This window comes from Micropterus salmoides, unplaced genomic scaffold (assembly GCF_014851395.1).
Source record: "Micropterus salmoides isolate LMB-PRFRI ecotype aquatic unplaced genomic scaffold, ASM1485139v1 Ms_hic_scaffold_21, whole genome shotgun sequence".
In the NCBI taxonomy this organism is placed as follows: domain Eukaryota; kingdom Metazoa; phylum Chordata; class Actinopteri; order Centrarchiformes; family Centrarchidae; genus Micropterus; species Micropterus salmoides.
Genome location: NW_024041262.1, coordinates 24762187 through 24781092, shown reverse-complemented (window position 1 = coordinate 24781092; position 18906 = coordinate 24762187). Strand labels below are relative to the sequence as shown.

The window sequence follows — 18906 nt, the reverse complement described above, 5'->3', positions numbered from 1 at the left end:
CTGCTGACTTTGTGCTGCCCCCCTCAGGCTGCGCTGAAGAAATACCAGATGGAGCACAAGAGCAAAGGGGAGAGTTTGGAGAAGTGCCAAGCAGAGCTGAAGAAACTGCGCAGGAAGAGCCAGGGCAGCAAGCACCCCTCCAAATATGGAGACAAGGAGATGCAGGTCTGTGTGTGTGTGTCACTGCAGTGTGTTCGTGAAACTGTCTTCAGATGTCTGCACCATTCAAGACATCTGACACTTCAGCTTCTTGCAAACTATAGTTCCTGGTGCTTCTCTGGTTAATTGAAGCTTTCTCTGTGGATCAATGAGGAATAAAATTTATGCCTTAGCTCGGTGGCTCAAAGAGGATCCTTATAGCCAGCTGGAAGACCACTGGATAAAAGCACATGACAACATGGTTACAACAGCCAGTGCCAAAAAATATGATCCTATTGGCTTCAGCCCAGTTTGTGGCGCAGACAACCTGCCATTCATCCTCTAGAGAAACATTAGTTTTTCATAATTTACTTCATCTTTAGTCAGTCAAAATTAAAATTACAAACCCATACTTTTAGTGAACTCATGCCGATTCCTCGGTGTACCACGTACCCGGCTACTCCTCTCAGATGCTTTTCCCTCCTCCTGATGGGATTTGAGCTTGAGTGCGCATGGTAATCCGTGACTGCTGCCGGTGCTGATGGGATAGGATGTGCTGAGCTGAATGAGATGGGACCCCCTACTGGGCACACACAGTTTAAATGCCAGTCTGAAAGGTTCTTCGCAGTGAGAGAAATGGGGATAGCAAAGATTATGACTCGAATTTACTTTACTCAAATATTAGATTTTTTTTTTGCTCAAGACCACCTGGGCCGAACAGCAAAACCAATCCCACTGATTTTAATTGTGATTGCTACCATCATGCAAAATGTCTACAGTAGCATAAAAAATTGCTTTTATTTGGTCTGCCACCTTCATTCAGGTCATCAAACAGTTGCAAAGCATATTTATACAGGAGACTTGTCAAAAACACAACCGCTAATCGCAGTTAAATTAACGGCGTAAAATCATAGTCATGTGGTTTTAGAAATAATAGTTTGCTGAAATGGTCAGGTGATGGGATGTTACTAAATTTGAATGTAAGATATATTTTCAAAGATTCCGGGAAAAACTTTTATAAAATTAAGAATATTTTAAAAAAGGGCACTAAAGAAATACTTGAACATGTTTTTAAATGGTTAAAAAGCTATTTTGAAGAACAGAATGTGTTTAATCCAAGTTTCACTTTGTAAAGTACTCCCATAACTTTAACTATCTATTTCATTAGTTGTTGCACTTTATCAGAATTACATAATATTTGTTTATGATATCGAGGGCAGGTGAATGGGTTGAGTGAGGCATATTTTCATATGTTCAGGTAACTGCTTGAGCGGAGGCGTGAGGCGAGTCTGTGTGCCCCCTCTGTAGGCGTGCCCTCTTACACAACCTGCACAGGAGATGCTGCTGTTAGCCGCTGTGATGCGCTGTCTGTCCAACAGCTGCTCCTTAGCACAATGAGAGGCTGAGAGAGGGAGTTGAGCGTAACAAAGGAAACGATGATGAGTTTTCTATGTATAAATCCTTACTGTGTGTGTGTGTGTGTGTGTGTGTGTGTGTGTGGTCACATAAGGTAACAGTAATGAGCTTTAAACATAATAAGTATGTGATGAGTTGTTTAATAAAAAAAACACAATTTTTACATCACACCTGCTGCACAGTCTAAGATAATATTCATGATATCCACAGCTGAACTTTCTGCCTATTCAAATGTCACATACAGAAGTTCTTCTCACCTTCAGCAGGTTTCTGTATGGGGCGACAGGATGAATACCGTGGTTATCTGCAAAAGGCTAAATTTGTGGCTGATGGACTTCTGTTTTCTGCCTTGTCAGCAGGTGTCAAATGTGATGCAAATAATTAAACTCACAATGGAATGGCAAATGTAGGCCTTCATCCTCGAACAGCCTGTCTTCACAGTGCTGTACTCAGCAAAAACGTACTCCCCTTCAGCTCCACTGTGCCTGTCCAACAGCCATCATTTGAGAATACAGTATATTCTATTTAAAAACTTTAATCCAGAGCTAAATTGCAGTCAATTATTTTCTTATATCGGTGCTATGCATCTAAGACTGCTAGTTGGCCAGGATGCCCAAAAACCAGGGTACTTTTGAAAAATATTGTAATTAAATATAATTTGACGGCAGGGACTAGAAACAAAGGCTTTGGATTAGTGTTTAAAGTCTGATAGAGGAGGTCAAGAAATGTTGGATCAGTGATTTTCTGAAGTCTAATTAATTGATCAGCCTGTTGCCTACATGTCAAATTTGGACAAATTATACATATATAAATTTACAGACAAGTTTAGGTTTAATAAACTGATCAAACTATCAGTTTGAATGCCAAAGACAGGTGACGAAACAAGCATATATACCAGACGTAATGTATAATTTAACACTATAGTATATAGAGAATGAGTGTAATCTGAACTGATGCCGTAGTAAACTTTGCATAGTTTTAACCTGTTATGGCAGTGCAGACAAAACATGGTGCCAGAGGTTAAGGGCTAATTGTGCAGCACTTCAAAGGCTGAGGCATTGGCCCCAGATCGTTCTGTAGAAGCAGCAGGGGGAGGTAATTATTGTGTAATTGTTAGTGTTGCTTCGATGGATGGCTGGTGGACCATGAAAGGGGCAGCTGGGCTGGTTGTTACAAAAATCGATACATGGAGCTCTGAGGAACAGCACGGGAACATTCAGCCCCAAAGTCCTGCACTTCCTCTGGGCTTTAATGGGTTATTGGGTGTGAAAGACCCAGTCTCCGCTGAGATACCAGGCCTTTCCCCCTGCAACTGTCGCTTTGTCTCTTCAGATGAACTGAATGTTTAAAATTGAACACTACTACCTGACTATTTTCAGCGACCCAGAGTGTGTGAAATGTGTACGTTAATCATGCTTTCACGTATGCATGTATGTGCTTATACCTACAGCAAGAAGGATATTTTTTCATTCTTGTTTGACGGTTACCACAATATCTCAAAGTCTTGTTTACACATTTCAGTGAAGTATGGTAAAAGTGTTCAGCCACGGGCCTAGAGATTATTTTTGGTGCCGATTCAGACGTTTGAAAGGGGGTGAAAAAAAAGAGTTGATGAGAAATATGTGAAATGTTGTCGCTGTACTTTGATGCAGGCATTGATGGACCTCCCCTGAGTAGCATGTGTATGTCCCAAGGGAGCCAGATTCTTACAGTGCGTCATATGGGCCCTCATGGCATCCAGGTCTTGGCAGGAACAGGAGACACCAGCGGCCTGCACTGTGAAGCATACAGCCAAGCAACAAGGACAGATTTGCCTTTGAACAAACAATATGGCGTGTATATAGTTGGTTGGGTACTTATGGCAGACAGTATGTTTGTGCAAAGCCTGAAAGCTTGCTCGGTTAGATGTGTTAAATCACAGAATGAGGCCGTTTACTCCAGTAAAGGTGTCCTCCTCACTTCATGCATCCTTCCACTGTCCAACTTCTCATTAAGCGATAAAACCGCTCACACACCACAGATTAAAGTAATCGCCATTTGCTTCTCCTGCTCATGATTGATTTTAATATTAAAACTATAGGTGATGGGAAGTCACCCGTTTACAGCAGTGTTCCTCAGGCCATAAAGCACTGAGCTGCTGCCTGGGCACAATATACAGTCTGATGAATCTCCTTGTAAATCTGCTACTGAAGCGTGATTGGTGGTAAAGGGTAGTTTGTGGTTTTAGATGATGCTAATGTAAAAGAAATCACTCATCCTCCCTTCCACTTCCGCTGCTTCAGGTCATGAAGAATGTTCTTGTGTTTCTGTACTAAGGAAGTAACATTAATATAAGACGTCAGACAGTATATTTTAATGCTGAAACAATTAGTAAGTCGGTTAGTTGATCCCTAACAATTCTGATGAATTGAATTGGTGGTTTAGGTCAGGGGCCCAATCTGCAGCTCGAAAGCCCTGCAAGAGGTCACAGGATGAATGGGGTCCCGGGATGAGAACTGATGTAGGGGGGGAGCAACTGAATTTAGTGACATAAAATGATTTTTCCAGATTATTCAGATGAAACAACTTACCTGCTTGAACGGCTCACAGAGACACAACATGTATCATGTAAAGGGGTGATGAGCAGAAATAGGCTGGTGATTTGACTTGAACAACTATAACTGCTGGTTACCAAAGATATTCTGGTTCCAGCTTTTCGAATGTGAGAATTGGCTGCATTTTCTTTTCTATTTTTAATGGAATATCTTACATATATTCTACATATTATAGAATAAACAATTATTTGGTAAACATTACTTAATGAAAATGATCGTTAGTTGCGGCCCTGGTTATGATTCATGCCTTTGGCAGTTGTAAAGTCTCCTCATTCACTGCCACATCACCCGTCTCTTCAGTTCATCACTTTCAGAAGGTTTGTTGCAGTTACAGTAGAAGACAGTGAGGTATCTTTCTCTGTATATTTCCCCATCTCTTTTTATAAAGAGAACCTCTGGAAATGTCATTAGGAGATATTTCTCCAATGCAGCTGATATTAACATCTAAATATATCCTTGAGTGTAGCGTATGAACACCAATCGAACACACAATTAACAGCCCATCATAAGAAGAAAGCTGTGAAGGATCAGGATAAAGTGGGAATTTCCTTTTTACAATTCCTAAACGCTTTCCACCTTCCTATGGCCATGGGTATTTCTGACAAGTTTTAAATGGGATGAGATGTTAGGTGGGCGTCTGTCTCAAAGAGAACAATGAGGAGGGCTAGTTGGGAGAACGGAAGGATGAGATGAGGAATAGAAGAGTACAAACTGTGATATGGATCGGCTGGAGGAGAGAAAGCAGCCGTGTTGAATCACTGAAAACAGGAAGTGAGCTTGATTCGTGATCTCCCCCTTGTGTTCGTGTTTTAAGTGTAAACACACAGATGGCTACATCAAATGCATTCATACTATCTCAAAGTATCTGGTTCTCTTCCTTTTTAATAAGTCAGTTTCATGCAGGTGTTGTCAAATTAGTTTATAGGTGATGAGGATCTTAGCCCCAGGTTGTGCCTCGGCAGTGTAGGCTTCATTTTGATTACATTTAAACTTTTTGTGCATAGAGATATCGGAGTGCAGCTCAGATGTCTCAAAAAGGTGCCAGCAACAGCAAAATCAATACAATCCTGAGATCCATTTTTAAAAGCTGACTGGGAGCTCTGGAGCCTGTTAACACCATTATCTGTTATTCCTTTCAACCTTTTGGCGGGTCTGTTTTTCCTTCATCTCTTTGTCAGTTTGAGATGATGAGCTGAGGAAAATCAAACGAATAATTAATTATTCATTTGAGCAGTGCAGGTATTCTTTTAGCTTTGCACCACGCATACATGAGAGAATTTTCATACCATCACGCAGTGTTTTACTCTGGTGAATTTGGTTTGATTTTACACGTCTCATGTCATAATGTTACACGTTTTAAGTATAATTGCTGTTACATGCGAAATTTGGGCTTCACTCGCTGACATGTTTCACTCAGCAGAGGCCCTGCAGCCAGTTTTTACACCAATGGTTCAGACCATCATTAATGTGAAATGCGTCAGAAAATACTGGACACACAAGCACACACTCGCCCGTCCTAGCACACATCTTAAATGCTGATTGTGCTCACGGTCAGCAGAAACCAGGAGCAGCTTTTGGCCAGATTTATATTCTATGTAACGAGGGAGCCTCATCTGAAGAGAGTTGATTGGCAGTGGCATGAAAGGCCAGTTGGAATCTAATTAGGGCTCCGTATCTGAGAGCGATCACAACATGTGTGCGCCGTATACTGCATGACTGATGTATTAAAAGTACTTATATAATGGAAAAGGAAGTCAGCTGCGGTGGATGAAAGTTCTTTAATGTACATCAGAGTAGTGGCGTTCTCCAAGGAAAAACTATGCTGCGCCACCTTTTTATAGCACGAAAACATTTCACATCCTATATGCTTTATTTTCTTGCTCGTTCACATGCAATATCAGAAGAACAAAATTAAAGAGGAGATATATATAGATATATATATACTGCATGATAAAGCTGAGGGGGACATGACCTATTGACTCCCTTGTCTGACTATTGTGTAAATTGTCACCCTAAATACCCTTCAAATGCAGAGCACACCTCAGACTACACATAGTTTGTGGTGATTTGATTAAATAAATGCATTTAGGTTTGTGACTACTGGCACAAAATCAGCTGAAATAATAAAAACTTAAGATTTGAAACGGGACACCTCTAGAAGACAGGACATCAGGATTAGTGCTGTTTCCAGCTTCTCGAATGCTTCTCAGATTATCTGCTGTCTTCTGTTTTTTATATGTTCTCTGTAAATTGAAAATATTTGAGTTTGGCACAGTTATCCAGACAATAAAATATTTGCTACCTTGGCAAAATCTGGAAACTTGCGGTTTGAAATTCTTCAGCTGATTTAGCATTTATTGATATTTTTTAGACTTGACAATTAATATTTCACAGATTATGTGATTTGATACTGACAAAATTGAGGAGTTTTAGAAGTGCTCTCAGGTGTAGTAGTGATGATGATAATAATAATAATTCTTCACAGTATTTGAGTAGAAAGACACAATTATTGTTAAAGTTATCTATATGTAAATGTTTTTTTGTTTCCTTGTCGGTGCTCACACGGTGTTCCAGGAAGGTTTTATAATCATGAGTAAGTTAGCAGACAGGTGGTTTAACCTGGAGTTCGTGTGTGTGTGTGTGTGCGCGCTATGCTTTGTTTACGTATTAACTTTCTCCTTGTGACTATTTTGTGATTGTCTGTTTGGTATACACGGAGTATGTGTAAAATCCTTTCATAACTGGACACTCTGGCATCTCTACCCCATCTCTCAGCCTGTTAGTTACTCTCCGGAGATTGACAGCTTCCACGCGGCCCCCCTGACCTCAGTATGCAGGTCTGAATCTGATCAACGTGGTTGCGTGCTGTGTTTTCGTAGGCTACCTGAAAGCCTCTCCACCTCCCCCATTTGTATGATTCATAGGTGGCCTTCATCCTCTGTTGCTGCCACTTTGGCTTGTCACCAATTAGTGTTTCGCTGTGGGTGATCGGTGCATGTTCAGCCATTGTGCGCCCACATTAAGGACCCTGTTCAGTTCTTGGAAGTAAGTGTGTGTGTGTGTTTTTTGTTTTGATAAATTATCATATTCATGTAGATAATTTCCTTTTAACTAATGTTCTGGTTGCGATTTGATTTCATGCTAACTGAAAGACGTAAGGGTCAAACACTCGAGAATGAGAGGCAACAGTTTTTCAAAGATTTCATGTGTGACACTATGGCTCCTCCATGTGGCACATCGGTATATCAACAGTGTTGCCCACCAGTGAAAGCTACTTGTGACAGAGACTACAGGTGCTGGTCATATAATTAGAATATCATCAAAAAGCAGTAATTCCATTCAAAAAGTTAAACCTGGATATTCTATTCATTCATTACACACAGACTGATATATTTCAAATGTTTATTTCATTTAATTGTGATGATTAAAACTGACAACTAATGAAAATCCTAAATTCAGTATCTCCGAAAATTAGAATATTAAGACCAATACATCTTTTCCTTCCCTTCGCGCCTCTATTAATGTGCTTGGCCACAGAGCCAGCCTCCTTTAGCAATGACCTTTTGTGTCTTGCCCTCCTTGTGCAAGGTGTCAATGGTCGTCTGTCAAGTCAGCAGTCTTCCCCATGATTGTGTAGCCTACAGAACTAGACTGAGAGAGCATTTAAAGGCCTTTGCAGGTGTTTTGAGTTAATTTGCTGATTAGAGTGTGGCACCAGGTGTCTTCAATATTGAACCTTTTCAAAATATTCAAATTTTCTGAGATTCTGATTTTGGGGTTTTCATTAGTTGTCAGTTATAATCATCAAAATTAAAAGGAATGAACACTTAAAATATATCAGTCTGTGTGGAGTGAATGTATACATTATACAAGTTTCACTTTTTGAATGGAATTACAGCACCTGTGTATACTATAGAAGACACCATAGGGACACTGTAATGTGAATATTCCCCAAATCATAAGTTAAAAATAAATGGAAATGTTTGTTTTCAGTTTTTAGTCTCATTTCTCCTGAAACATATAAAGCCAATTAATTACAGTGATATATTAAAATATTGATTAAAAAATGGACCTCTTATTGATGATCATCAAAGGGAACAACTACCATTAGTTACAATACTAATTGATACATATTTAACAATGTTTACCTCCTTAAAAGCTTATTTTACATTCTCATGAAAATAGATTAAATTGTGAAAGAAAAGGGTTTACTTTCACCTTGTTAATACCACACATGAGTAAATTAACACAGCTGTCAGTAATTGGGGCATCCGATAGATGGCTTTGTCATAACATAGAACTATTCAGGTGTCATTCACTAATTTATTTGGAAGTATAAGTCTGACATTCAAATAGCCTTAATATCCTGGCACTTTCCTGAGTGAACTATCAACTGTCACAGTTAAGTAACAGTCATTATTCAGAACTTTTATGACTCCGCTTGTATTTAATACTGATGAGGCTCTGCATTATATTTCACTTTAAATTCTTTTCACACGGTATAGAAAGGACACTAATTGCTGGGTGTCTGCGGGCGTCGTCTCATCTTCCCTGTCAATCCTAGGCTATTAAGGTCATTACAGAGACGCAACAGTCGATCAGTGGAAGGGTGACGTCTCCCTGAAAACCATCTCACTCTGCTTTAAGAGGGACCGTGAGATTGTAACATAGACGTGGGGGCAGGGAAAGCTATAGAAAGATATTACACAGAACCAGAAAATTGTTCTTTAGGCTACCTGGCACCAAAGTGAAACTCCTTTTAATCTTGTCAATAATTATCAACTTAAGCAAAAACCATACCTCTCGTGTGTATATATGTGTATATATATATATATCTTCACTGAAGGTTTTTATGTCTGTCCGCCATGATATCAGTCTTGTGCAGATGCACTAATACTAGCTTGCTATACTTCTATAATCTGGTCAGATTTTAGAGCACTTTCTTCCCCCTAAATGACTTGCTTATTTTATTCTATGTAAGTGTTTTAGCTTTTATAGTGTTTTAAGATAAAGGCACACACTGATTTAAAATTTCAACAAAAGGATAGACCCCTAACCAAGGTTTAGATCACAGGAATTGAACCTTCATCACTCCCAAATGGTCTGACTCGTCTTTAGAAAGGACTAACACATAATCTACGTTGTTAATATTTTTTCTGCTGTGTGGTGTGTTTTTATTTTTTTTAAAGAAATGTGTAAAAACAGCAGTTAATCTGTCCTTTTTCTTTAAATTATCAGTTGTCAACAAAACAAACTCATGTTTGTGAAACTATCTCAGATTTATATTGTTAAGAAATTATAGATTGGGCCTTTTTAATACATTACATTCACGTTTAGATAAATATGTTGTTGAAGCAGAAATGTTTACGAATGCATGAATTAGCTTAAATTACCTAATTAGCACGTCTGGTGATGCTTAATATGCGATGGTGAATATAGCACAGCATTAAGTGACTTCAACCAGCCAGTCACATATGAGTCAGCAAACAATCACCAGCCACGGTCACTAACACCTCATACTGGAGCTCAGCGCTGTCTGGCACTTTGACGCTGTGGGAATCTTCACATGCTTTCACTTACATAAGTGAACCCGATGGATAAAGTTGGGTTCACTACATTCTACCTTTTTGCCTTTGTGTGTCAAGGTGATGCTAGATGTGGATGAGTGGTTCCTGATGTTCTGTACCTCGGTACAAGCACTAAAAATGACTCTGCGGGCGTTGAAGGAGAAGAGGGTGAATAGGTTTAAATGCCAGATACAGCACAAGCGTGAATGAGTTCTCTCATACAGATTATCTACAGGAAATACAGAACACCAGTCACAAAACAGACTCGTGGTTTCCAGGTTCCGATGTGCTCTGACATTTTCCAAATGCACAGCAATTAGATTTTCAAAGCACTACATGAAAGCACAGTCTGTCTGCTTTTTATGTCATGATTGAGATGTTCGACGCCTGTTTTAAGGCTGTTCATGAAAATTCCTCAAAATGCGGTCCATTATCTGCCGAAGTCATTGAAAGGGTTGAGTCACCATGTACACAATGAAATTTTGCATGTGTCGTTCACAGGTCTCTAGAGTAATCGGGACATAATTTATAGGAAGAGATGTTGTTAGGAGACTGCGGATAACTTTTGCTGATAGTCAAACAAGCTGTCGGTGACTTAAAGAGGTGGGGCTTTAATAAGATGTCATCAAGTCGGACACAATTTACTCCACATAGAGTGTGTGTGTGTGTGAGCTTAAAAACAATTACTGATCTCACAGCATTTGCTTTTGATTTCTTATGTGAGGCCCTGCAAGTCTAACGCACCTATTGTTTAAACTTGCAGTGCAGAACTTTTGTCTCCCCCTTCTGCCAGCGAGAGTAATTACAAAACACTTTCAACACATGCTTATGACGTAGAGGCTCAGGCATACTGGGCTGCTGCTGCTTTCGCTGTGGTCGCTCCTGCCTTCTTGGCATAAAACACATTCAATTTTATTTATATAGCGCCAAATCACAACAACAGTTATCTCACTGCGCTTTTCATAAAAGAGCTGGTCTAGACCGTACTCTATGATGCTATTTACAGAAGCCCAACAATTCCCACCAAGAGCAGCACTAGGAGACAGAGGCAAGGAAAAACTTCCTTTAAGAAGCAGAAACCTCGAGCAGAACCATGGCTCAGGGTGGGCGGCCATCTGCGTCGACCGGTTGGGGTGAAGGAGGGGGAGAGAGAGGGCACATCACACCACTGGTTCGCCACAGATGATTTTAAAACTCTGGTATACAGAGAGCTTTACCTGGTGGTGATCAGCTTAATGAGCATTGAGTAAACTTGTTTGGTTAGGGCATGAATGCAATGGTCATTCATATAGGTAAAAAGTCCCGCACTCACTCACATTTTTAAATGTTTCCCAGCCACAAAAAGGATCCCTTTGATGTCATTTTGACTCATTAATGCTCAGGGTATGGTAGAAGTTGTGGCATCATACCATGTTTTTTCATGCCAACCTTTTTCCTTCCTCTCCCCAGTATGTGGAGGCCATCAGCAATAAGCAGGGCGAGCTGGATTCCTACATCGCTGAGGGCTACAAGAACGCTCTGTCCGAGGAGAGGAGGAGGTACTGCTTCCTGGTGGACCGGCAGTGTGCCGTAGCCAAGAGCAGCGGTGCCTATCATGGCAAGGTGAGAAGGAACTGATTTCCATCTTTAAAGATGTCTCCAGTAGGTTACAGCCAGGTTAAATGTGGTTGAAAAATTTATACCCAATTAGTCAAAGACACAAAAACATGGGAATATAGAGTCCCAGTATGTAACATCTGTGATCTTAGGCTGTATAAAATCTTATATAAGACGAGCAAAAACCTTACTGCTATGAACTTGCTCTCAGGTTTAAAGATTTGCATTTATTCCCCCGTTTTCTGCTATTGTGTCCTGGCTTCTTACATGCATCAGTGCAGCCAGGAGATCACTTGTCTGGAGTTTTATGTTATCCAAGAAATTGAGAAGGAAGGCATGTCCCACCCACCTCTCACTCCTTCACACTGGGGAAATGTGAAGTGGTAAAGTGAAGTGAGAGAGATGGAGAAGTGGAGGGTGAGTGGCTGAGAAAGAGGAGGAGGAGGGTGAAGTGGGCCGGCAGCAGGAGAGAATGACCTACTTCTGCAAGAACACTTGGTTCAGACTCAATGTGTGTGGGTGTGAAAGTGTCTGAATAAGTGATTGATAGACAGCGGGAGGAAGCACAGAACACAAACTGCTGATGTGATGATGCATAAACAGCAGAGAAATATTTAGTCTTAAACTCTGTTACAAAGTACAGTTGAATATTGGTAGATTAACTGACTAGTCCATAACAATGAAACAAGTTAATTGCCTGTTGATCTGAAGTGCTTCAGATTTTGCCAAATGCCATTCTTTGGTTCTAGCTTCAATGGGAAGATGTGATGCTTTTCTCTGTCATATGATAGTTTACAGATTAATTAATGAGGTGTGTTCTGCATTATGCTATGTGAGTAATCCACAAGCATTATTTCAGATATGAGAAAGCAAGAAGTTGCTTTAAAGTTAATGCTACAACGTCAGTAAGTGCAGTGTGCATTAGATAATGATGTCCAACTACTGTCACTGTGACTGTAAATGTACCCGGTAAGTAAAGAGAGCTTAGAGACAAAAATCATCACTGCTCTTCTCACAGATCATTTTGTCCAAATTGGCAAATCGCCCACAAACTCAATTTCTGTATAAGAGTGTCTGTCTGTTCTGTGGTTTGTGAGCTGAAAGGCAAGAATGAAGGGAAAAGAGCCACTGTGTGCAAGTGGATTTTATCATTACACTGGTAAAGACACTAACCCACCTACGCTCTACCTTAGCTATTTGAGAGGGCTAAGTGAGGTCGTAGTGACTCATCATTTCTACCAGCAGCAAGAAAGACTTGTAGAAATACATGGCTGATATCACATTCATTCCAATTCCATTAATCTGGCCTCTTGTGAAAGTTAACGGCCACAAAGGGAGAGACTTTTACTGTGACATTAGCTTTGACTTAGTGAGCAAAAAGCTATTTCAGTCAGGGCATGAGTCCCCAGTATCATGATGCTCACCCTGTGGGTATGAATTTGTTTTTGCAATACTTTTATATTAGTGTGTTAATTTATTTGATCATCCCACTCACACCCTGGCACCCACATAGACTCAGCAGGGCGAGACAACCTTGGAACCACACTGTGTTTATCCTCCACACCAGCCTGGTGGAGTTAAACTGTTTTGAGCAGCAGATTTTCCTTCGGTATCTTTCCAATATTCATGGATTCAGGACTCCCTCATTTATTCACTCACAATTAATGCAAATGTGAAGAATCTGTTATGTAACTGCCCTACTCTTATAATGTACGGAAGGAATGTAAGTCGGCTCTTTAAGCACCAGCTGAGAGTTTCTCAAATGAGTGCATTCATAAAGAGGATTCATATCTCACCCTTTATCCCGCCTCTCATCCTTTGTTGCCTGCACCTACTGCACGTTCCTCCCTTTCAGCTATCTTATCCTCCTGTCGTCTATTGAATACTTATGCTTATGTGATGCCATGTTGATGTATTGGGAAATTCCATCCAACATGTACAAAAGCAGCATTTACTCCAGAGGTTACATATATATATTTTTGTGTTAACTAGTTTTTGAGAGATTTTGCTAATCAAGCCAACAGATTTATGCAGAATTTGGGCCAACTGATTCATTTGGTGCATTGGTGATTTATGAACACTATGAGATGGGGCAAATAATAATAAAAAATAAAATAAATTGCTCTGTAATTGTTTTGCAGTTGAGTGAATAAATTATTGAATAAAATGTGCAAAGAAAGATAATTCTACGTACAAGTTTTATGTAGCTGACATCAGGGTGAACTTGGAACTTGATATACAGTCTTAAATTTGTCCAAATGGGCCCAATAGATCAGCAAAGCAGCTTAACCTAACGCCAAGCCTCACCCTCTCTTCCTCCTTTCTTTCAGGGGAATGACCTTTTGTCACAGAAGATCCCAGTGTGGCAGCAGGCCTGTGCCGAGCCCAATAAACTGCCAGATCGCGCAATGTTCCTGGCCCAGCAGATGAGCGGTACAGTGGGCATCATGGCTTCCGGTGCTCATCATCCAGGCATGCCCATCTCCGAGCCCATCCCTGGTGCGAAACCCCTGCCGGTGCCTCCAGAATTAGCAGCCCTGAGGGCCAGTGGGGCCATGGGACAGCAGGTCTGTTCCTCTACTACTATCATTTAATCCACCTGACACCTGTGCACGCTGCAGTATTTATAGCCATTATATATGATAATTGTTTTGTTTGTTTTTTTAATTCTAAAAAAAAATTCTAGAAGGCTTCACATTTGAACTTTTATATTTGTTAGGACCCTCACAGACAAAATGCATTCCCTGGCCTTAACCTTTGCCTTCTAAGCTAAAACCCTAACCCTAAAAAAGGTTTTTTATATGTCAGAAATGCCTTTACTCTCACATTCTACAACTCAAATTGGCCCTCATGAAGATAGAAGCCCAAATGCACTCACACCTAACACAGGTAAATGTCTAATGAGACCCTTCATAAGGACCTGAAATGTGTCGAGCGGTGTTTCTTCTGAATGGAGCTACTGCATCATGGGAGCCCTCAACGCATCCTCAGAAAACTCTTCTGAATGCAAATTATATCGTTTGAACCATACTAATTAGCATTTTGCACAGAAGAGGTTTAGATTCCTCACATCCTCAGGCTCTTTTACACCCTGCCCCCTCCTCCCCCTCCTGCAGGCCTGGTTACTGGGGAAAAAAACAAACTTCAAGATTTACATGAAAGACTGCATCAGTTTGGCCTGAGCTTCTAATTAAAAATTGTGGTGCAAATTCAGTGGTGTTTTATGTTCCCGGATTAAACACACTTTGAAACTCACTGCAGTCTCCCAATAGTCATTCCATATGTTTATCTTTAATTCAACATATACTCAAATGTAGTCTTTTCATTAATCAGCGTTTCCTGACCCAGTTCCATTTCCACCTAGTTCATTATTATTAATGGGCTGCTGGATGTTATATAACAGCTATGTGAAGAAAGAAAAAGTTTGTGGTTTAATTGCATGTATGCAATTTTCATCCTCGCAGAGGCTGATGGGAGGGGTAGAAGGAGGGATGCCAATGATGAACGGCACTGGCGGTGCTCACGGAGGAGACGACTACCAGCAGTGGATGGAGGGCAAGATGGCCCAAGGCAAGGCCTCACCACAGACCCAGCGCCACGGAGGGGAGGTGTACTCAAACACCCTGCCTGTGCGCAAGGTCGCCCCGGCCAAGAGCAAGACCACCCTGAGTAAGGACACATACTGTGCACTAATATCCAACTGTGCTCTAAAATTGATCCACTCTTTCAAGGCATTTGGAAGAATGAAGGTAGCATAAGTTTGGGAACATTTAACAAAACATTAACTGAACACAGCGATGTTGTAGTCCTTATTCTATCAAATAAGACGTAGAATGTGTAATAAGAAAGTGGTAGAAGTAACTTCCATATTTTTAAAAAAGTAAATTTTTAAAATTTACACACACTGCTAGATTTTGTTGATATGCGTTCTCCACAGTCAAATGCTCCGCTTCTGAAACTCTTCCAGTGGGGTATGAAGCTGTGCAGAAGACTGTACAAAACCAGTTTGAAGACGCAAAGTTATAGAGCCATGCCTGGTGGAATCCAGGTGTTGTACTCATCAACCAGGTTTCCAGCAGCAGGAAGCTGTTTTTAGCAACCAACTCTGTTAAACCACTGTACATGGACACTTTCTGCCCAGTACCAATCAGCAGACAGACTGGATAGTGAAGAAAGTAGGTCATCTAACTGCTAAAAATCTAGAGATCTTTCTTAGGAGTTGGTAGAGAGCAAAGCAGACCTGAAAGAAGAGTAAAAATACTGGACAAAAGCATGCTTCCAAATGATTGCTTATGATGTTCTTTGTCTGCTGGATGTGTGGAAAAAGAAAGTAATTTTTGCTAGCTGTAACAAGTTTATGAGCCAATAGTCAAGGCTGTGGGTTTGTCAGCATGTGGAGGTGTATTTCTTTAAAAATATTATTGCATATCAAAGATAAAACAAACTACAAGAGCTAATGGATCACATCTGCCTGGATGTCAAACACATGTTCAGTTTTAATAAGAAAAAGCAATTGGGAATAGAAGGACATGTTAAAAATGTGAAGGAGAAATAGTAAATATAGATGTTTTACACAAAAATGTAGTCATTTTAAAGAGGTGGTATTATGCTCATTTTCAGGTTCAAAATCCTATTTAGAGGTTGTACCAGAACAGGTTTACATGGTTTAATTTTCAAAAAACACCATATTTTTTTTTATCATACTGCACATTGCATTTGGGCTGGACTTTGGGCTTTTTCACTTTGCAAATGTCTTACATGCACATAAAAGGTTTATAACTCAATAAAGGAGAGGGGGGAAAAGCCAAAAAGCAAAATATCACCTCTTTAGATACTTTGCTTGTAAGATAATGAAGTACATGGAGGTATAGTAGATGCACACCTTTTGTTTTATACCAGTCAACAGTGTTTATTAGAGAAATGGAGACTGAAATCTGTCATGTTATCTTTACCAGCGGAGACCCGTACACTGCCCCGGTCCAGCTCCATGGCAGCGGGGCTGGAGAGAAACGGGAGAACTCGAGTCCAGGCCATCTTTTCCCATGCTGCAGGTGACAACTCCACGCTGCTCAGCTTCTCTGAGAACGATGTGATAACCCTGCTGGTCCCAGAGGCTCGTGATGGGTGGCACTATGGAGAGAATGAGAAGACGAGGATGTGAGTGCAACTTATGTATTCAAAGAATGTTTTTATTCCCCCTTCTCTGAAGATTGTTCAGTGGTTAGTGTTTTTATCGACACTCCCACAGATTTTATTAAATCTCTCCCATAAAATTTTTTTGTTTATAACATCTGGTGCCCCCTCATTTCTTCCAGGCGCGGCTGGTTTCCCTTCTCCTACACCCGGGTGATCTCTGACAGTGACGGCAACTCCATGAGGCAACTTCGAGTACACAAGTATGTTTGTTATGGAGATTTTACTTTTGTCTTTAAAAAAGTAATTAATTCACTAAACATGCTAATTAAATGTTGGTTGCTTAATTGAACTTATGTATTTGTTTTATAGGGATACTTTTTTCATTGTTTATTTTATTTGGGGTGAATATTGACCTCCTGATTTTTATACTTTTTAAGATTTATATTAATACTGACTGATTGGCAAAACAGGGTTAAATAACCCATCGTGAGAATACTTTCAATAGCAGCAATCCAGTAATGGCTCCCCTGCAGATCTCCCCCATAAACGCCTACAAGCTAATCTATTCATGGAGGACTTTCCACATCGAATAACAAGTTTGCTATTTCCCCACTCTTTGTACACCTGTGTGTTTCCAGCCTCCATGGGAAGAGTAGCAGCACGGGCAACCTTCTAGAGAGAGAAGACATGCCTCTCTCTGTCCCCGATTACAGCATCCACTCCCGTATGGCGGCACAGAGCGCTGCTGCGCTGCATGGCAGACAACAACGCCCCTACAGCGTGGCGGTGCCAGGCTTCCCACAGGTGGGGCGCCTGCAAAGCAAGCACACTAACACACACTGGCATCTACCCACACATGAGTTCACACACAACATGTGAGCTGAGCCATCGCACCAAACCTGGCAAAGGTCTGCTCTTGTCTGTCTCTGAAAGTTTGGAGGTAGCTTTTCCCTACATGCTGCTGAGCTGAGATACAGTACAGGAGTAGCTTAGCTTTGACTGGCTGACTCCTTTACCAGGACTCCTAGTTCTCTTGTGCCAAAGCTCGCAGAAAAGGCTCTCCTTTATTAGTTTATATAAATGCAGAAATCAGTTCCCTTTCGCCTCACATGTTCCTGTTTTACGAAGTGTAAGATGTGGCACAGCTCAGAGTGGAGAGGTCTTCCTCTGTGCCTGACTGCCTCTGTCTCGGAGGTAAGTTCTTCTGACAAGTGTCAGTTGAGACCCGAGTGAGCGTTCACCGAGCTGACAGAAAGAAAGAGGGGGCAGCGGTGGTTATGAGGGAGGAGGGTTAAGTTTTCAAAAGGTAACATCAGAAGTAGACTTATGCAACACTGAACCCTTCTCTATCAGCCCAGCTTCCCTCCTACGTCTCACCTGGAACATTACATGTGGGCGATGCTTAATTGCTCAGCAGTCATGTAACATCTTAAACTGTTCTTTCCGCCCCACAGCATTAGGAATGGAAATCTCTGCTGACATTTAAGGGGAACTGGGTGTTGTAGTCAAGTTTATGTGCACTTGAAATTGTGCTTCAGTCACCCAGTAAGCACTGATTTGATGATTTTTATAGGTCAGAAGACAGCTACACATTATTTTAACATTTACATATAATTAACGGTTATATTTCAGTATACAGTTGGAACTTGTTTCACATCAAAAAATAATAATTTAAATTCTGATTTTACAGACATCTACAACTGTATATTGCGAGGAAAGGCTTCAGTCAGTGTTATGGCTGTATGTGTTTCCCTGTGCTGTGTCCATGTTCTTTTCTGTCCTCCAGTTCTGCTCTGGGAGTGCTCCAACAAAGTCCACCTGGCCTAAAGGCGGCCTTTAAAAGCTCCTGTGCAAGCGTCAGAAGGGAGGCTTCTTGATTTGGGACTGCTGGTCTTGCTGCCTTGTTATGTTAATAAATTCCCTTGATTTGGTTGTTTTAAAGGTGTTTATGTGCACCAAAGGGTGGGGCGTAACAAGAGTCATATGAACATTACACAGCATTTTATATTTATCTTTCTTTGTTTAAAAGAAACCTTTCCAAGTGAGGTTTGTAGTTATCAGTCTTGATATCCACCTGTGGCTGCTGTAGGAAGAGCCATGTAGAGTTATAGCTAAAATGCTGCAGGATCTCTCCTATAATGTGTCTTTGCTGCCTCCTGCTGGCTGCTATGGTCATTGCAACTTTCCAGTTGCTAGTCACAGTTTAAAAAGTATTTATTATGTGGGTTCAGAATAAATTCAGAGTATATCTCTTGTCTCTTATTTTTCTGTCTTTACAGCAAGGAGCTGAAGAATACGAGCCCCGCTTCCCCACAAGGTAAGAACCACTTGTTGCAGTTAATATCTTATGTTTTATTAATACAAAAATCAGGTTCAGTTCCAGTTCAGTCAGTTCAAGCAGGATATCCTCAAAATTCAAATATGTAGAATAATTGGATGATGTGCTTCCACTTTGGTTG

At 40.7% G+C, this 18906-nt stretch overlaps 1 protein-coding gene across 4 annotated transcripts in view; it reads left to right on the top strand.

Annotated features, from left to right (window-relative positions):
- The window catches only part of LOC119915519 (brain-specific angiogenesis inhibitor 1-associated protein 2-like), an 86951-nt gene that overhangs the window by 59666 nt on the left and 8379 nt on the right, over window positions 1-18906 (top strand). For all 4 annotated transcript variants that reach the window (XM_038735076.1, XM_038735073.1, XM_038735075.1 and 1 more), the window contains 8 exons: window positions 28-165; window positions 11165-11317; window positions 13642-13878; window positions 14776-14980; window positions 16267-16468; window positions 16627-16707; window positions 17086-17251; window positions 18727-18764. In XM_038735076.1, coding sequence (XP_038591004.1) covers window positions 28-165; window positions 11165-11317; window positions 13642-13878; window positions 14776-14980; window positions 16267-16468; window positions 16627-16707; window positions 17086-17251; window positions 18727-18764 — 1220 coding nt within the window. The remainder of the gene's footprint in view (window positions 1-27; window positions 166-11164; window positions 11318-13641; window positions 13879-14775; window positions 14981-16266; window positions 16469-16626; window positions 16708-17085; window positions 17252-18726; window positions 18765-18906) is intronic.